Source organism: Hippopotamus amphibius, chromosome 12, assembly GCF_030028045.1.
Source record: "Hippopotamus amphibius kiboko isolate mHipAmp2 chromosome 12, mHipAmp2.hap2, whole genome shotgun sequence".
Classification (NCBI taxonomy): domain Eukaryota; kingdom Metazoa; phylum Chordata; class Mammalia; order Artiodactyla; family Hippopotamidae; genus Hippopotamus; species Hippopotamus amphibius.
The window spans coordinates 24,159,948-24,172,101 of record NC_080197.1 but is presented as its reverse complement, the minus strand read 5'-3'; the positions used below and the strand labels follow the sequence as shown (position 1 = coordinate 24,172,101).

At 43.9% G+C, this 12,154-nt stretch overlaps 1 protein-coding gene across 6 annotated transcripts in view; it reads left to right on the top strand.

Moving 5' to 3' along the window:
* Positions 1–12,154, top strand: part of PHF20 (PHD finger protein 20) — a 120,002-nt gene that overhangs the window by 79,971 nt on the left and 27,877 nt on the right. For 5 of the 6 annotated variants that reach the window (XM_057703180.1, XM_057703181.1, XM_057703177.1 and 2 more), the window contains 3 exons: positions 9,159–9,257; positions 9,917–10,081; positions 11,050–11,228. In XM_057703180.1, the coding sequence (XP_057559163.1) occupies positions 9,159–9,257; positions 9,917–10,081; positions 11,050–11,228 (443 nt within the window). The remainder of the gene's footprint in view (positions 1–9,158; positions 9,258–9,916; positions 10,082–11,049; positions 11,229–12,154) is intronic. The other variant, XM_057703179.1, reaches the window with a different exon arrangement.

The following is a 12,154-nucleotide window of genomic DNA, read 5'->3' as shown; positions in this document are numbered from 1 at the left end:
CTTCCCCCTCCAAAAATGTTGGGAAGGTCCTTTTGTTAGGCATTTAAAATTGTTTTGAAATGTGCACACATGTTCAAAGCAGCACTGTTTTTGTTTGTTTTTAATATTTATTTATTTGGCTGCGTTGGGTCTTAGTTGTGGCACTTGGGGTCTTCGTTGTGGCATGTGGGATAGTTGTGGTACGAGGGCTCTTCGTTTTGGTATGCGGGCTTCTCTTTAGCTGTGCCGCACGGGCTCCAGAGCACGCAGGCTCAGTTGCCCTGTTACATGTGAGATCTTAGTTCCCTGACCAGGGATCAGACCCACGTTCCCTGACCAGGGATCAGACCCACATCCCCTGTATTGGAAGGTGGATTCTTAACCATTGGACCACCAGGGAAGTCCCAGCAGCACTGTTTTTAAGAGCCTTAAATTGGAAATGGCTCAAGTGTTTTTTCACAGTAAATAAATATGTGAAGAATAAATTGAGTAAATAAATTGTGGTGTCAGGACTTCTCTGGTGGCTCAGTGGTTAAGTATCCACCTGCCAATTCAGGGGACATGGATTTGATTCCCGGTCCAGGAAGATCCCACATGCCGAGGAGCAACTAAGCCCATGCGCCACAACTACTGAGCCTGTGCTCTAGAGCCCACGAGCCACAACTGTTGAGCCCACGTGCCACAGCTACTGAAGCTCATGCGCCTGGAGCCCATGCCTGTGCTCCACAATAAGAGAAACCACTGCACTGAGAAGCCTGCGCACCACAACTAAGAATAGCCCCCACTTGGCAGCAACTAGAGAAAGCCCGCATGCAGCGATGAAGACCCAACACAGCCAGTTAATAAATAAATTAAAAAAAGTAAATTGTGGTGTCTTGATACAGTGAAATACTACACAGCAGTGAGTGAATGAACTACAGCTTTACCCACCAACATGGGCACATCTCACAAATATAATATTGAGCCAAAGAAGCTAACATAAACTCATACATGTGATATGATAGATATGTGTATTAAGTTCAAAAACAGATTACGAGTCTGTTATATTTGAGGTCAGGACTGGTTATTCTTGGAGGTAGGTGGATGCATGACTGACGGGGGCAGGAGGGAGGCCTCTGATCTGCATGGGGATTATAACAGGTCGTGGTGACTGTCCAAGGAGGGGCCTTGCCCATTGTAATGCGCCCGTACAGGGTGGGTGTTCCCGCACAGGAGGGTGTGGGCCTGTTGTTGGGTTTTGGAATTCCTGATTAACTATACGTGAGGGTCTTGATTTGAGTTGAGTAATATGAGCAGGCTTGGAATCAGCATGCCTGAATTTGAATCTAGCCTCCACCACTTGCTTCCTCTGTGTCCTTGGGCAAAGGACTGTGAGCTTCAGTTTCTCCATCTGTGAAATGGAGATAACTACCTACCTCAGAACTTTGTTATATTAAGTGACCTAATGTGAAATGCTTAACACAATGTCTGGCCTACGATAAACTCTTAGTAAATAGTAGGTGTTTATCTTAGTGAAAACGTTAACTCAGGCAGTCAAAGAGCTGATTTCTAAACTCAGCTGACCTGCAAAACCAATAGACAAGGTGTTGCCTTTTTGATAAAATTAAGAAACAAGAGTGAATGATTTTCCACTTTTATGTACAGTGTTTGGGTCTCATACCAATATACTGATATGGGATTTTTAAAATTCTCTCTCTTAATACAGAGGAATCCCTTTCTTTTTTTTTTTTTTTTGAGGAATCCCTTTCATTGAGGTTTGGAAGGCCCTTGGTGAATTGGGGATTTTTGCCTGCCAGGTTTTTAAAATTACAAGATCTGCCATGGGTATTCTCGCCAGGTTGGCAGGGGTGGACAATTACAAAATGCTTTAGAGCAAACAAAAGGGTCTTGTAAATCCCTGTGTTTTAACTTGTTACCGCCCTGCTGGTCCTTTGTAAAACTGGTCAGTTTGGTGGCAGAGTGTGCCACACAGGCCTCTCACTCATGTTGGGGTACAGCCTGGTCATTCCTGTACCCTCTCAGATGAAGAGCAGGTTTGTGCAGCCAGGAAGGGCTATCCCCCCACACCCCTCCCCATGTCAGGTGGACAGAGACCACACAGATGATCTCACAGCTCTCCCAGGCCTGATTGCTGAGATCTCCAGCGGTTCCCAGGCCGAAGGAAACTAGACCATTCATCTTGCCGTGCTCTTGCTGGGAAATTAAAAACCTGGCCCCTCGTCCTGCCTCTGCCACTAACCAGAGGAGCCTCAGTTATTACCATGTGTGAACTGGGGTCAGTAGACATGTTCAGCCTTCATCATCCCACTGGGTATCAATGAGAGCAAACACAGAGGCATATTCAGAATATTCCATAGGCCCCAGCCCTCCTGAAGGCACCCCCTGTTTCAGGCATTGCCCTCACTTTTTCTCACATCAGAGCCTCCTTCCGTTTCCTCATGCTTTTGCTAGGTGCTTGACTAATCTGGTAACTAAATTTCTTGAGATTTGAAAGAATAAAACCAGTTAAATAGAACCACCTGTTCTCTCAGCATATATCTAGTTTTCATCTCAACTTCTAAGAAAGCTCTTATCTTTAGGGATAGAATTTCAGTGGGGGAAGTTCATTTGGGGAGATGTTTCAAGGTGAGACTGACACCAGGCAGCTTGTGTCCTAGTTCACAGGCAGTGTGAACTTGACACTATGCTTAAATGAAAAAGAAGATACTACAGAATGTGTGCTGCTTGGGGACAGTTACTGTAAAAAAAGTACCCACTTTATGCCAAGTACTCTGATTATGGCAGATAGGAACTTGGGTTCTAATAGATTTCTCAGATGGAGATTCCTGGGGCTTCTGGTTCAGTAGGACCACAAAATGCTCTGCAGAGTTTGTTTTTTTGTTTGTTGTTTTTTAGTCTGTCCTCCAAACTCCGCCCCCCCGCCCCCCCCCCCCCCCCCCCCATTTTGCTGCTGGTAAAGTTAGGTGGGAGAAGCAGTTCGGATCTGCAGTCTACAGGCTCGATATTATTCACAATCCTGCTACTGTTCACTTGTGACCTGATCTAAGCTCTTCACAGATCTGATTTCCTCCTTTCCAAAATGGTGATGTAGGACTAGGTGTGAATGAGACAAGGCTCTTTCATGTGGGGAGAAAAGCACATAAACAGATACAGTGAGAACCACTAAGTTCTGTGTAAGGAACATATGAAGTGCTATGGGAACACAGATTTGGATTTTGCCTGAAGAGCAAGGGGTAGGGATGTTGAGAGGAGGAGAGTGACATTTGAGTTAGGCCTTAAAGGGTGAGGGTAGGTAGGGGGTGGACCAGAAGGCAGGGGAATAGGAAAGCATCTCTGTGCCGGGAACAAGCAGAACAAAGTTCAGAAGCATTGAGAGGTACAAACTGTCACGATCTTCTGTCCCTAAGGTATCCTTTCTAACTCTGGCCTTCAGATGTTTCCTCTTCGCTCAGCTGGGCCTTTAGTCACATAAGTTAGTTTGGAGAGTCAGTTTAGATTTGCTCTTCCAGTGAGGTTTCTTGAATACCAGAATCCATTTAGTAAATTCTCTTCCAGGGGTGAGTTCAGGCTTCCTTGGTGTTTGCATTTGATTCTGCATAGGTGAGTTCCAGTCCTGAGTTCCAGTCTGAGTTTTGGCCAGGAAAGAATATTTGAGGATCAGTGGGAACCTCACCTGTGCTTATTACCTATTGTTACATCCGTTTCATTCGTATTCTCAATCTGGGTAAACCTTGGCTTCAGGCCGAAGGGAGCCTTGGAGCACCAGAGTGGGTGCTTCTTTGTCTGCACTTTTTCTTTTTCCTTCCTTGCTCCCTCCCTCTCTCCCTCCTTCACTCCCTCCCTCCCTCACTTCCTCCCTCCCTTGCTCCCTCCCCTCCCCTCCTGTGAGGCAGGTACTATTGTGATCACTTTATGGATTAGAAACTGAGATGCTGAAGAGATGGATTAACTTGAACCAATATCGACACATCTAGCACGCAGTGGAGCCACAATTTGAATCTAGTTGCAGAACACACTCTCACCTTTAGGCTCTGCTGTCTTTTAGGATTCCAGGGAAGGATGCCCTGGCCCTGGGCCCTGGAGTGGGGAATGGGAGTGCTTCCCTGCAGGAGACTTCCTGTGCACATGGGTAGTCAGAATGAATGAGTTCTACCTGTTGTCACCTTGTCTGCCCCTATTCCTCAGGGACTTACCTGGGTTAGCTTAGTCTCCTCTGGGCAGTTCTCCCTGTGAGCTCCACCACCTAAAGGCCACATGTGACTTTACGGTCTTCAGCCAGAAGCCAGGGTGAGCCTATGAAGGCTTTCTCTCTTCCCTCTGTGTTCAGAGTATACAGGTTCCTATAGAACAGTTCCCTAGAATGTTGCTTCTTTTTATCCTCATTTCCTATTCCTCTACTTGAAGTCTCAAGAGGGGATGCTTTAAAGCTTAATATGACCATGTTTCTGACCAGCTGCAGCACTGGGATGCTTTTAGTTACAAGTAACAGGAAACCCAATTCATTTTGATTCCATAATAAAGGGGATGTGTTAGGTCACGTAATAGGGAAGTCCAGGGGAGGTGTACTGCTCCAGGACTGTTGGTCATCTTATCATCTCACCTCTCAGTGCTGTTTTCAGGTTAAACCCTTGTGGTCAAATGATGGAAGCCAGTATCATTTAAGGCTCCATGCTGCTTCATTCAAGTCTGACAAGAAAGTAAGAGCATACCCTTCTTAAAAACTTTGGATCAGAGTCCCAAGTTCGGGTTGGATTAGTCCATTTCTGTCCCTGCCTTATGAACCAGTTGGCCCAGGCTCAGATTGTCTAAGCCTATCACTGTGACAGAGGGCATGGGATTACTCTTACAGGTTTAAGTGAGTGCGAAGTGAATCCTGTCGAAATCCCTTAGATGCTACACAGTGTAGGAGGGGTAGAAAAGATTCTGGGAGATTTCTGCTACACCCAGCAAACCCTGCACAGCCAGGGAAAGGGTGGTGGTGGTGGTGACTATAGAGCAGATCCATGCCCTGTGTGCTGTGTTCCTATTTCAGGGACAGGGCACAGGGCCCACTACATGGCCCAGGTCCTCAGACCCATAAGTCTGAGTTCATCTTTTCCATACACCAATTTATATGATCTTGCAGCTTCTCTGAATTTCACTTCCTATTCTGTAAGGTGGTAATCATGTTAAGGTATAGATGTATTTTTTGTAAAATTGAAGTATATCAATTTGAAGTTGTGTGATATAAAAAGCCTTATGTATAAAATTTGAATTAATACAAATCCTACCAAATGGAGGAAATTCATCAACCACATGCTTTCAAAGCTGGTAGGCCAGTGAAAATCTGTTCATTATCCCTTTATTTTCTGGAAATATTAGTCATGAATTATGTGAGTTTGAATAACTTAGGGTCTTCAGGAATCTCTTGTATAGAATGAACTTCCCTATCCTTTTTTTTTTACTGCCTGTTGGGTTCCCTAAAGGATGTGATATTATTTTATAAAATGTGAAATGCAAAAAAGATTGTTGTTGGAGAAACCAAAGCAACTCCCATACTTAGGTGATAACTGGGTATACCCTGGCATTTGGCAATTTATATCCTACATCTGGACCTTTCTGTCTCAAGGATCAAGAATGTAGTTGGTATCTCTTCAGCCAGTTCTGCTGGTGATTGGGTTAATGCTGTTAGCATTTCAGTAAGCTAATGGATACAGTTACTTTAGTTTGAAGGTCATTAAAACCTGAGTTTACAAATCAAAAACTGGATTGGGCTATAGTTTGTGTGTGTGTGGGTGAAGGTACATCAAATCCCATCAATCATTTGCTCAAATATTTCCAGTGGCCTCATAAGTTGCTCATAGTAAGGGCCAGTTTCCTTGTAAAGCATAAATGGTTTTATTTCTTCCATTCCAATTTATATTTTATTTCCTTTTCTTGTCTTATTATGCTAGCTAGGATGTTTAGTAACGTGTTGAATAGGAGTGTTGAGAGGGTACATCCTTGCCTTGTTCCTGATCTTAAAACATCCAGTTCCCACCATTAAATATGAAGTTAGTTGTAAGTTTTTTGTAGATGTCCTTTATGAAGTTGAGGACGTTTCCCTGTATCCCTGGTTTTCTGAGAATTTTTATCAGGAATAAGTGTAGCATTTTGTCAGATGCTTTTTCTGCATCAGTTTAGCCTGTTGATACAATGGATTACATTAATTGATTATCATCGTTGACCCAGCCTTCCTGTATACTTGGAATAAACTGCAGTTGATCATGGTATAGAATCCTTTTTATATAATGTTGGATTCAGTTTGCTAATACTTTTGCGTTTGTGTTCATGAGAGATGATGGTCTGTAGTTTCCCTTTCTTGTAATGTCTTTATCTGATTTTGGTATTAGAGTAGTACTTGCTGCGCAGAATGAGTTAGGAAGTGTTCCCTGTGCCTACTTCTTGAACACTGAAGGCCCGCCAGTCCTTAGAATCTTTGTGTTTGCTGTCCCCTGCCTGGAAGACTCTTCTCTCTGATTTCTGCATATTTTATTCTCTCACTCCTTTCATATCTTTGCCCAGATGTCCTTTTCTCAATGGGGCATTCTCTGACCACAGACAATTAAAATTGCAAATCTCCCCTCCTCTCATCCCTTCTGTCCCCCTTCCCTGCTTTATTTTTCCATAGCAATAATCATCTCCTAAAATGCTGTGTAACTGCCTTACTTTCTGCCCCCACCCCGCAGAATGTAGCTCTGTGAGGGCAACTGTTTTTGTTTTTTTTGTTCATTGCCTTCTCCCTTCTCCCTAGAATGGTGCTTAGAACATGGTGGATGCTCAAATATTTGTTAAATAAGTGAACTTAAACCATGACTGATAATGTGCTTGTAGCCAAGAGGATGTACAGAAATGAGTTTTCTGTTTCTATTCCTGAGGAAGACTGTTCCCAGGATCAGATGAAAAGTAAATATTGTTGGTAGCTTTTATGAAGTTTAGGAGGCATTTAACCATGTTTTGCAAATCTACTGCATGACTTTGGCTTAGTCAACTTATTTCTTTGGGCTCTGGTTTCTCACTCTTGAAAAGAGTACTCTCGTAAATTAGACTAAGGTCTTTTCTAGGGTTCTTGTTTGTTGAACTTTGTTTCCCAGTTGCAGGGTATTTTAACAGGAATGGAGCTTAGAGACCCTGAAGTCTGGTGTTCTTTAGCCCGTAGATTAATTTTTGCCTGTAGAACCAGGCTTGCCAGCCCATCGTCCTGTCTGACAGGTCCCGAATGCTTGTTTGGGAGAGGGGCCTGGGTGGTAGTGCTGCCTTGGCGCTGGAGAGCCACATGAACCTGTTTTTAAATGTCTGCATGATGTCAAGCAGGTGTCTTCACCTCAGCACGCTTCAGTTTCCTTATCTGTGAAACTGGAATGACATACACAGGTGGTTGTTAGGGTTAAATGAGATGTTTGTAGTTGCACACAAGCGCTCAGTTAAAATCATTTGAACATGATTGCTTACCCTACCCCACACTTGAGTTGTGATCCATCTTGATTCTACAGCAGAATCACTTGGAGAGTGTTTTTAAAAACGCTCTCCCTTGAAAACATTATGCTAAGTGAATGAAGCCAGACACAAAAGATCACTTACTGTATGTATGTGAAATGTCCAGAATGGATAAATCCATAGAGGTAGATGCAGATTGGTGGTTGCCAAGGGTTGAGGGGTTGGGGAGAATCTGCTTAATGGTAAGTGGATTTACTTTGGAGTGATGGAAATGTTTTAGAACTAGGGTAGAGCTGGTTGCACAATGTTGTGAATGTACTACATACCACTGGGTTGCTCTTTCTGTTTCCCTCCCTCCCTCCCTCGCTCCCTACTGACAGCTTTATTGAAGCTTAATTGTTGTGCAGTGGACTGCACATATTTAAATTGTATAATTTGATGAGATTTGACATGTATGTGTACCCAACCATTACCACAATAAGATGGTAAACATATCCATTACCTCCTAAAATTTCCTTATGCCCCTTTTTAGTTCCTCCTCGCCACTCCTCCCCACCATCCCCAGATAGTCACTCTTCTGCTTTCTGTTGTATAGGTTTAGTGTTCATTTTCTAGAATTGTGTATAAATGGAATCATGCAGCACGCATGCGATGGCTCCTTCTACTCAGCATACTTATTATTTTGAGATTCACTTATGTTGCTGCATGTTGTTAATAGTTTATACTTTTATTGTTGAAAGTATTCCATTGCATGGATATACCACAAATTATTTGTCCTTTCCTGGTGATGGACATTTGGGCAGTTTTCAGCTTGGGAAACCAAAGCTGCTGTGGGCGTTCTTATTCAAGCCTCTGTATGGACATAAGTTTTCCTTTCTCTTGAGTGAATATCTAGGAGTGGAATGGCTAGCTCACAGGATGTATGTATGCTTAAACACATCTTAACATCTAAAAAGTAAGGCATGATCAATTATTTGAAATGCTACAGATATGTTTGATAAGATAGAAGAAAATTGGATTTTTGCAATGGTGAGGCTATTATTAACTTGAAAACTACACTCTCAGTTGAGTGGTAGGCGGGAAGCTTTTTAGAGGGGAATTAGGAAAACTGAATTGAGAAGTTTGGCAGGGAGTACCGATAACTTAAGAAATTTTGCTGTGAAAAGTAGCAGAGAATGAAGTTGTGGTTTTGAGAAGGTGTGAATTGTTCCTTTTTAAATGGGTAATTTTATATTATGTGAATTGTACTTCAGTTATTCAAAAAAAGAGAAGAATCAAGCAAACGAAATCCTGATGTTCAGGTTGCATCTCAAGCCAGTTAAATCAGAATCTTTGTGGGTGGCACCTGGGCATTCACTTCCTAATTTCAGCTTTGATGGCCATAAGGTCCTCTTTACTCCTCCAATCTGCCATTGAAGTGTGGCAGCAGCCATGGTCAACATGTAACAATGAGCATAGCTTATTTCAATGAAACTTATTTACAGTAACAGGCAGTGGGCCAGAGTGTGCCAGCCTCGGGCCTAAAGGCTCAGTGATAGAGAAGGGGCTGCAGAGCTCTGAGGGGGATGGAAGGTGACCTCCCAGACCAAACCAGTCCTGGAACTCTGTCCTACTGCCCATTTTTGTTCTTCACATTGCACATGCTTACTTACTTAAGAATAAACATCCTGGCACTGAAAGCAAAATGTTAGAATTCCAGTCCTTACACTTGTATTTAATTCTAGCTGCAAAAGACAAGGAGAAGAATAAAGAGAAGAAATTCAAAGAGTTTGTGAGGGTGAAGCCAAAGAAGAAAAAGAAAAAGAAAAAGAAAACCAAACCTGGTAAATTTTCCCCTGGGGCATTTCACGGAGATTTCCACACTATAGGTAGGGAGGGGTTGCTTCTCCCTAATCCTGGCCTCTGAGAGGAAGGGCCAGCAGACCTTTAAAGGAGCTTGTGGGCTCAGCTCACCCCAGGTGCTACAAGGCCACATTGGCATTTAGAAAGCCCTCCCTCTTGCTGCGTTGGCTGGCATGCCCTGTCACGATGAAAGCATCATTGTAAGAGAGGGATACACAGATGAATGACTGTAGTTGTTTGCACACACAGCTCTTAAACATACAGCTCCAAACCCTTTCAAGAAAGGATTCACTTCTTGAAAAGTGTGTGTCTAGCCCCAACAACAATGCTGATTTTTAAGAAAATCAGTGTTCCGGTCTTGGGACCTAAAGGGATGCCACATTTTATTCTCAAAGTGTCTTCCGGCTTAGAAAAGCAGTCTTATCAGGAAAAGGGGAGAAGGGTGATGGTGAGGAGGAAGCTTTTCGTTTTGAGGTTCTTGGAGGTAACGAGAAGTGTTAATCCCTAAATCTGTTCTAGCTGAATTGTTTCTGAGCATTTGAGCTGTTTGAACAGCAGAACTGTTGGTTGGATGGAGTTGATTCTGGATGCCCTGCTGATGTCTGAGGGTGCTAATTTCTTGCTGATCTTGTTCTTCCAGAATGCCCCTGCAGTGAGGAGATCAGTGACACCTCCCAGGAACCTTCTCCACCCAAGGCATTTGCTGTCACCAGGTGTGGGTCCTCACACAAGCCTGGGGTCCATATGAGCCCACAGCTCCATGGCTCAGAATCTGGAAACCACAAAGGGAAAGTGAAAGTGTCTGGTAAGGAGGCTCTGCTGGCTTGATCATTTGTACAGCACTACAGTCTGAGAAGGCTGGATTTATGTTGATATTGTAATCTACTCTCAGGCCTTCTGCAGGTAATCTGTCAGGTCTTTTAAATAAGTACATGAAATTAAATAGGCCATTAGCTGTGCCTTCCCGGAATGTCCCTTCTCTCCGACTTTGGTCTTAGTACAATGTCTCTTAGGTACCTCTAAGCCAGTGTGTCTGTAACCAAATCCATTATCCCCCCCCTCCTTGCACAGCTGCCCCTCCTGTTCCTCTGTTTCTTGTTGGTGGCCTCTGCATCTAACCTGGTTGCTTGGGGAAATCTGAGTCAGCCTTGAAGCTTCCCCTTCTTCAGCAACTTATAGGGTGATTATGAATTTAAAACTAGTTAATAAGTATACAGAAAGTACTTAGATCAGTGTCTGGTATAGAATAAGCGATCAGTAAGTGTTAGCTGTAATAACCACTAATCAGCCACCAAGATCTAGTGATTCTGGTTCTGTTGATCCCTGGAATCTGCCCCTTCCTCATTCCGCACTGTTTACAGGGTTTTAAAGGTGGCTGTGGATACAGACTTGGCTGTAAGCCAGGTCATGGCTGGATGGGGTGAGGCTGAGGAACACATTTGAGTCGCTAGGGATGATGATCTGTGTGGTTCGTGTGGAGCTGCAGTTTCTCTGCCAGTGATCTCTGTGACCTTGAGCAGCCACCTACCTTGGGCTTCACTGTCAGCAAAATGAGGAAATGGAGTTCAGTTCACTGCCGGGCAGCACATATCATTTGGGTTGTTCGTAGATGACAGGCCCGAGGAACAGATTGGAGTTTGCGTTTCCCAGCTCTGTGAAAGTTCCCAGAGGAAAGCATCTGTGAGGTCATTTCTACTCTTGAGAGTCTAGGGTTTTTTTTTTAATTTTATAAATACAATTTTAAAAAGTGACTTGTTTTCCCTTTCCTCTCAGAAGAAGATAATCCGAGTGAGTCCTCTTCCGAGAGCTTTCTTTGGAGCGATGAGGAGTACGTCCAAGATGTCGATGTGACCACTAACCTAGACGAGGAACTTGAGGGGGATGACCGTTATGATTTTGAAGTGGTCCGCTGCATCTGTGAGGTTCAGGAGGAAAATGACTTCATGATTCAGGTAGGTGGAACTTCTGGGAGACGCAGGTATAGAGAAGCACAGACTGGTCCTTGGGGGGAACTTTGAGGAACTATAGTTTGAGGCCAGCAAAAATAACAAGTCATGTCAGAAGCCCCAGGTAGGCAGTACTATCAGCAGCAGATTGAGCTTTGCTTACTGATTCAGCTTCCTCTGCATCTCAGGCTGGTATAAATCGCCTGTTACTAGAATAGGAGAGGACTTGAGGGATCATTGAGTCTAAACCTCTTGTGCTCTGCGCGGGCCAGCTGGACCCACAAATGGGAATGGCCTTGCCCGTGGTCACACAGTGAGGAGTTGAACAGTAGGGACCCAGATCTCTGGAGGGGCAGTTTGATCTTCCTATGGACCCATGTCTTCTCTCTGAGGTAATTTTCTTTATGGCCTAAAGAAGTGGAGGCCAGTTTTATAACTTGTCTGTTTCTTATTCTTTATTTTCCTGGCATTTGTGTTTGTCATCTCCATTTCTGGGATGTGCCTGTTGGGGGGCCTCCCTGTCTGCTTGGGGAGGGCATCACTGGGCAGCACCTGCTTGCCCCTGGCCCTTCTCTTGCCCTTCATCACAGTTCAGGTGGAGGTGGGTGCTGCCTGGCTGACTCCAGGGACTGTCATAAATACCCTGTGTATCTTGGCTACTGCCTGGCCTGTTCAGGGAACCTGAGTTTTTTAAGTAAGTCATGTTTATATTGGTTAGAATTCTTTTGGGAGTTTCTTTCTTTTTGAACAGCCTTCATGGCAACCTCTGGGAATTCAAGGTACATGAATGGTCTCAAACAGCCCCTGGTATTTATGAGCTTTCGTATGCACTAGGTCACTGGTTTTCAAATCACTTTTTCAGTATCAGAACCCTTTTCCCTAGTGGACGCTTTCACAGAACCCCAAAATGTATAACAGATAAAAGCAGTTTT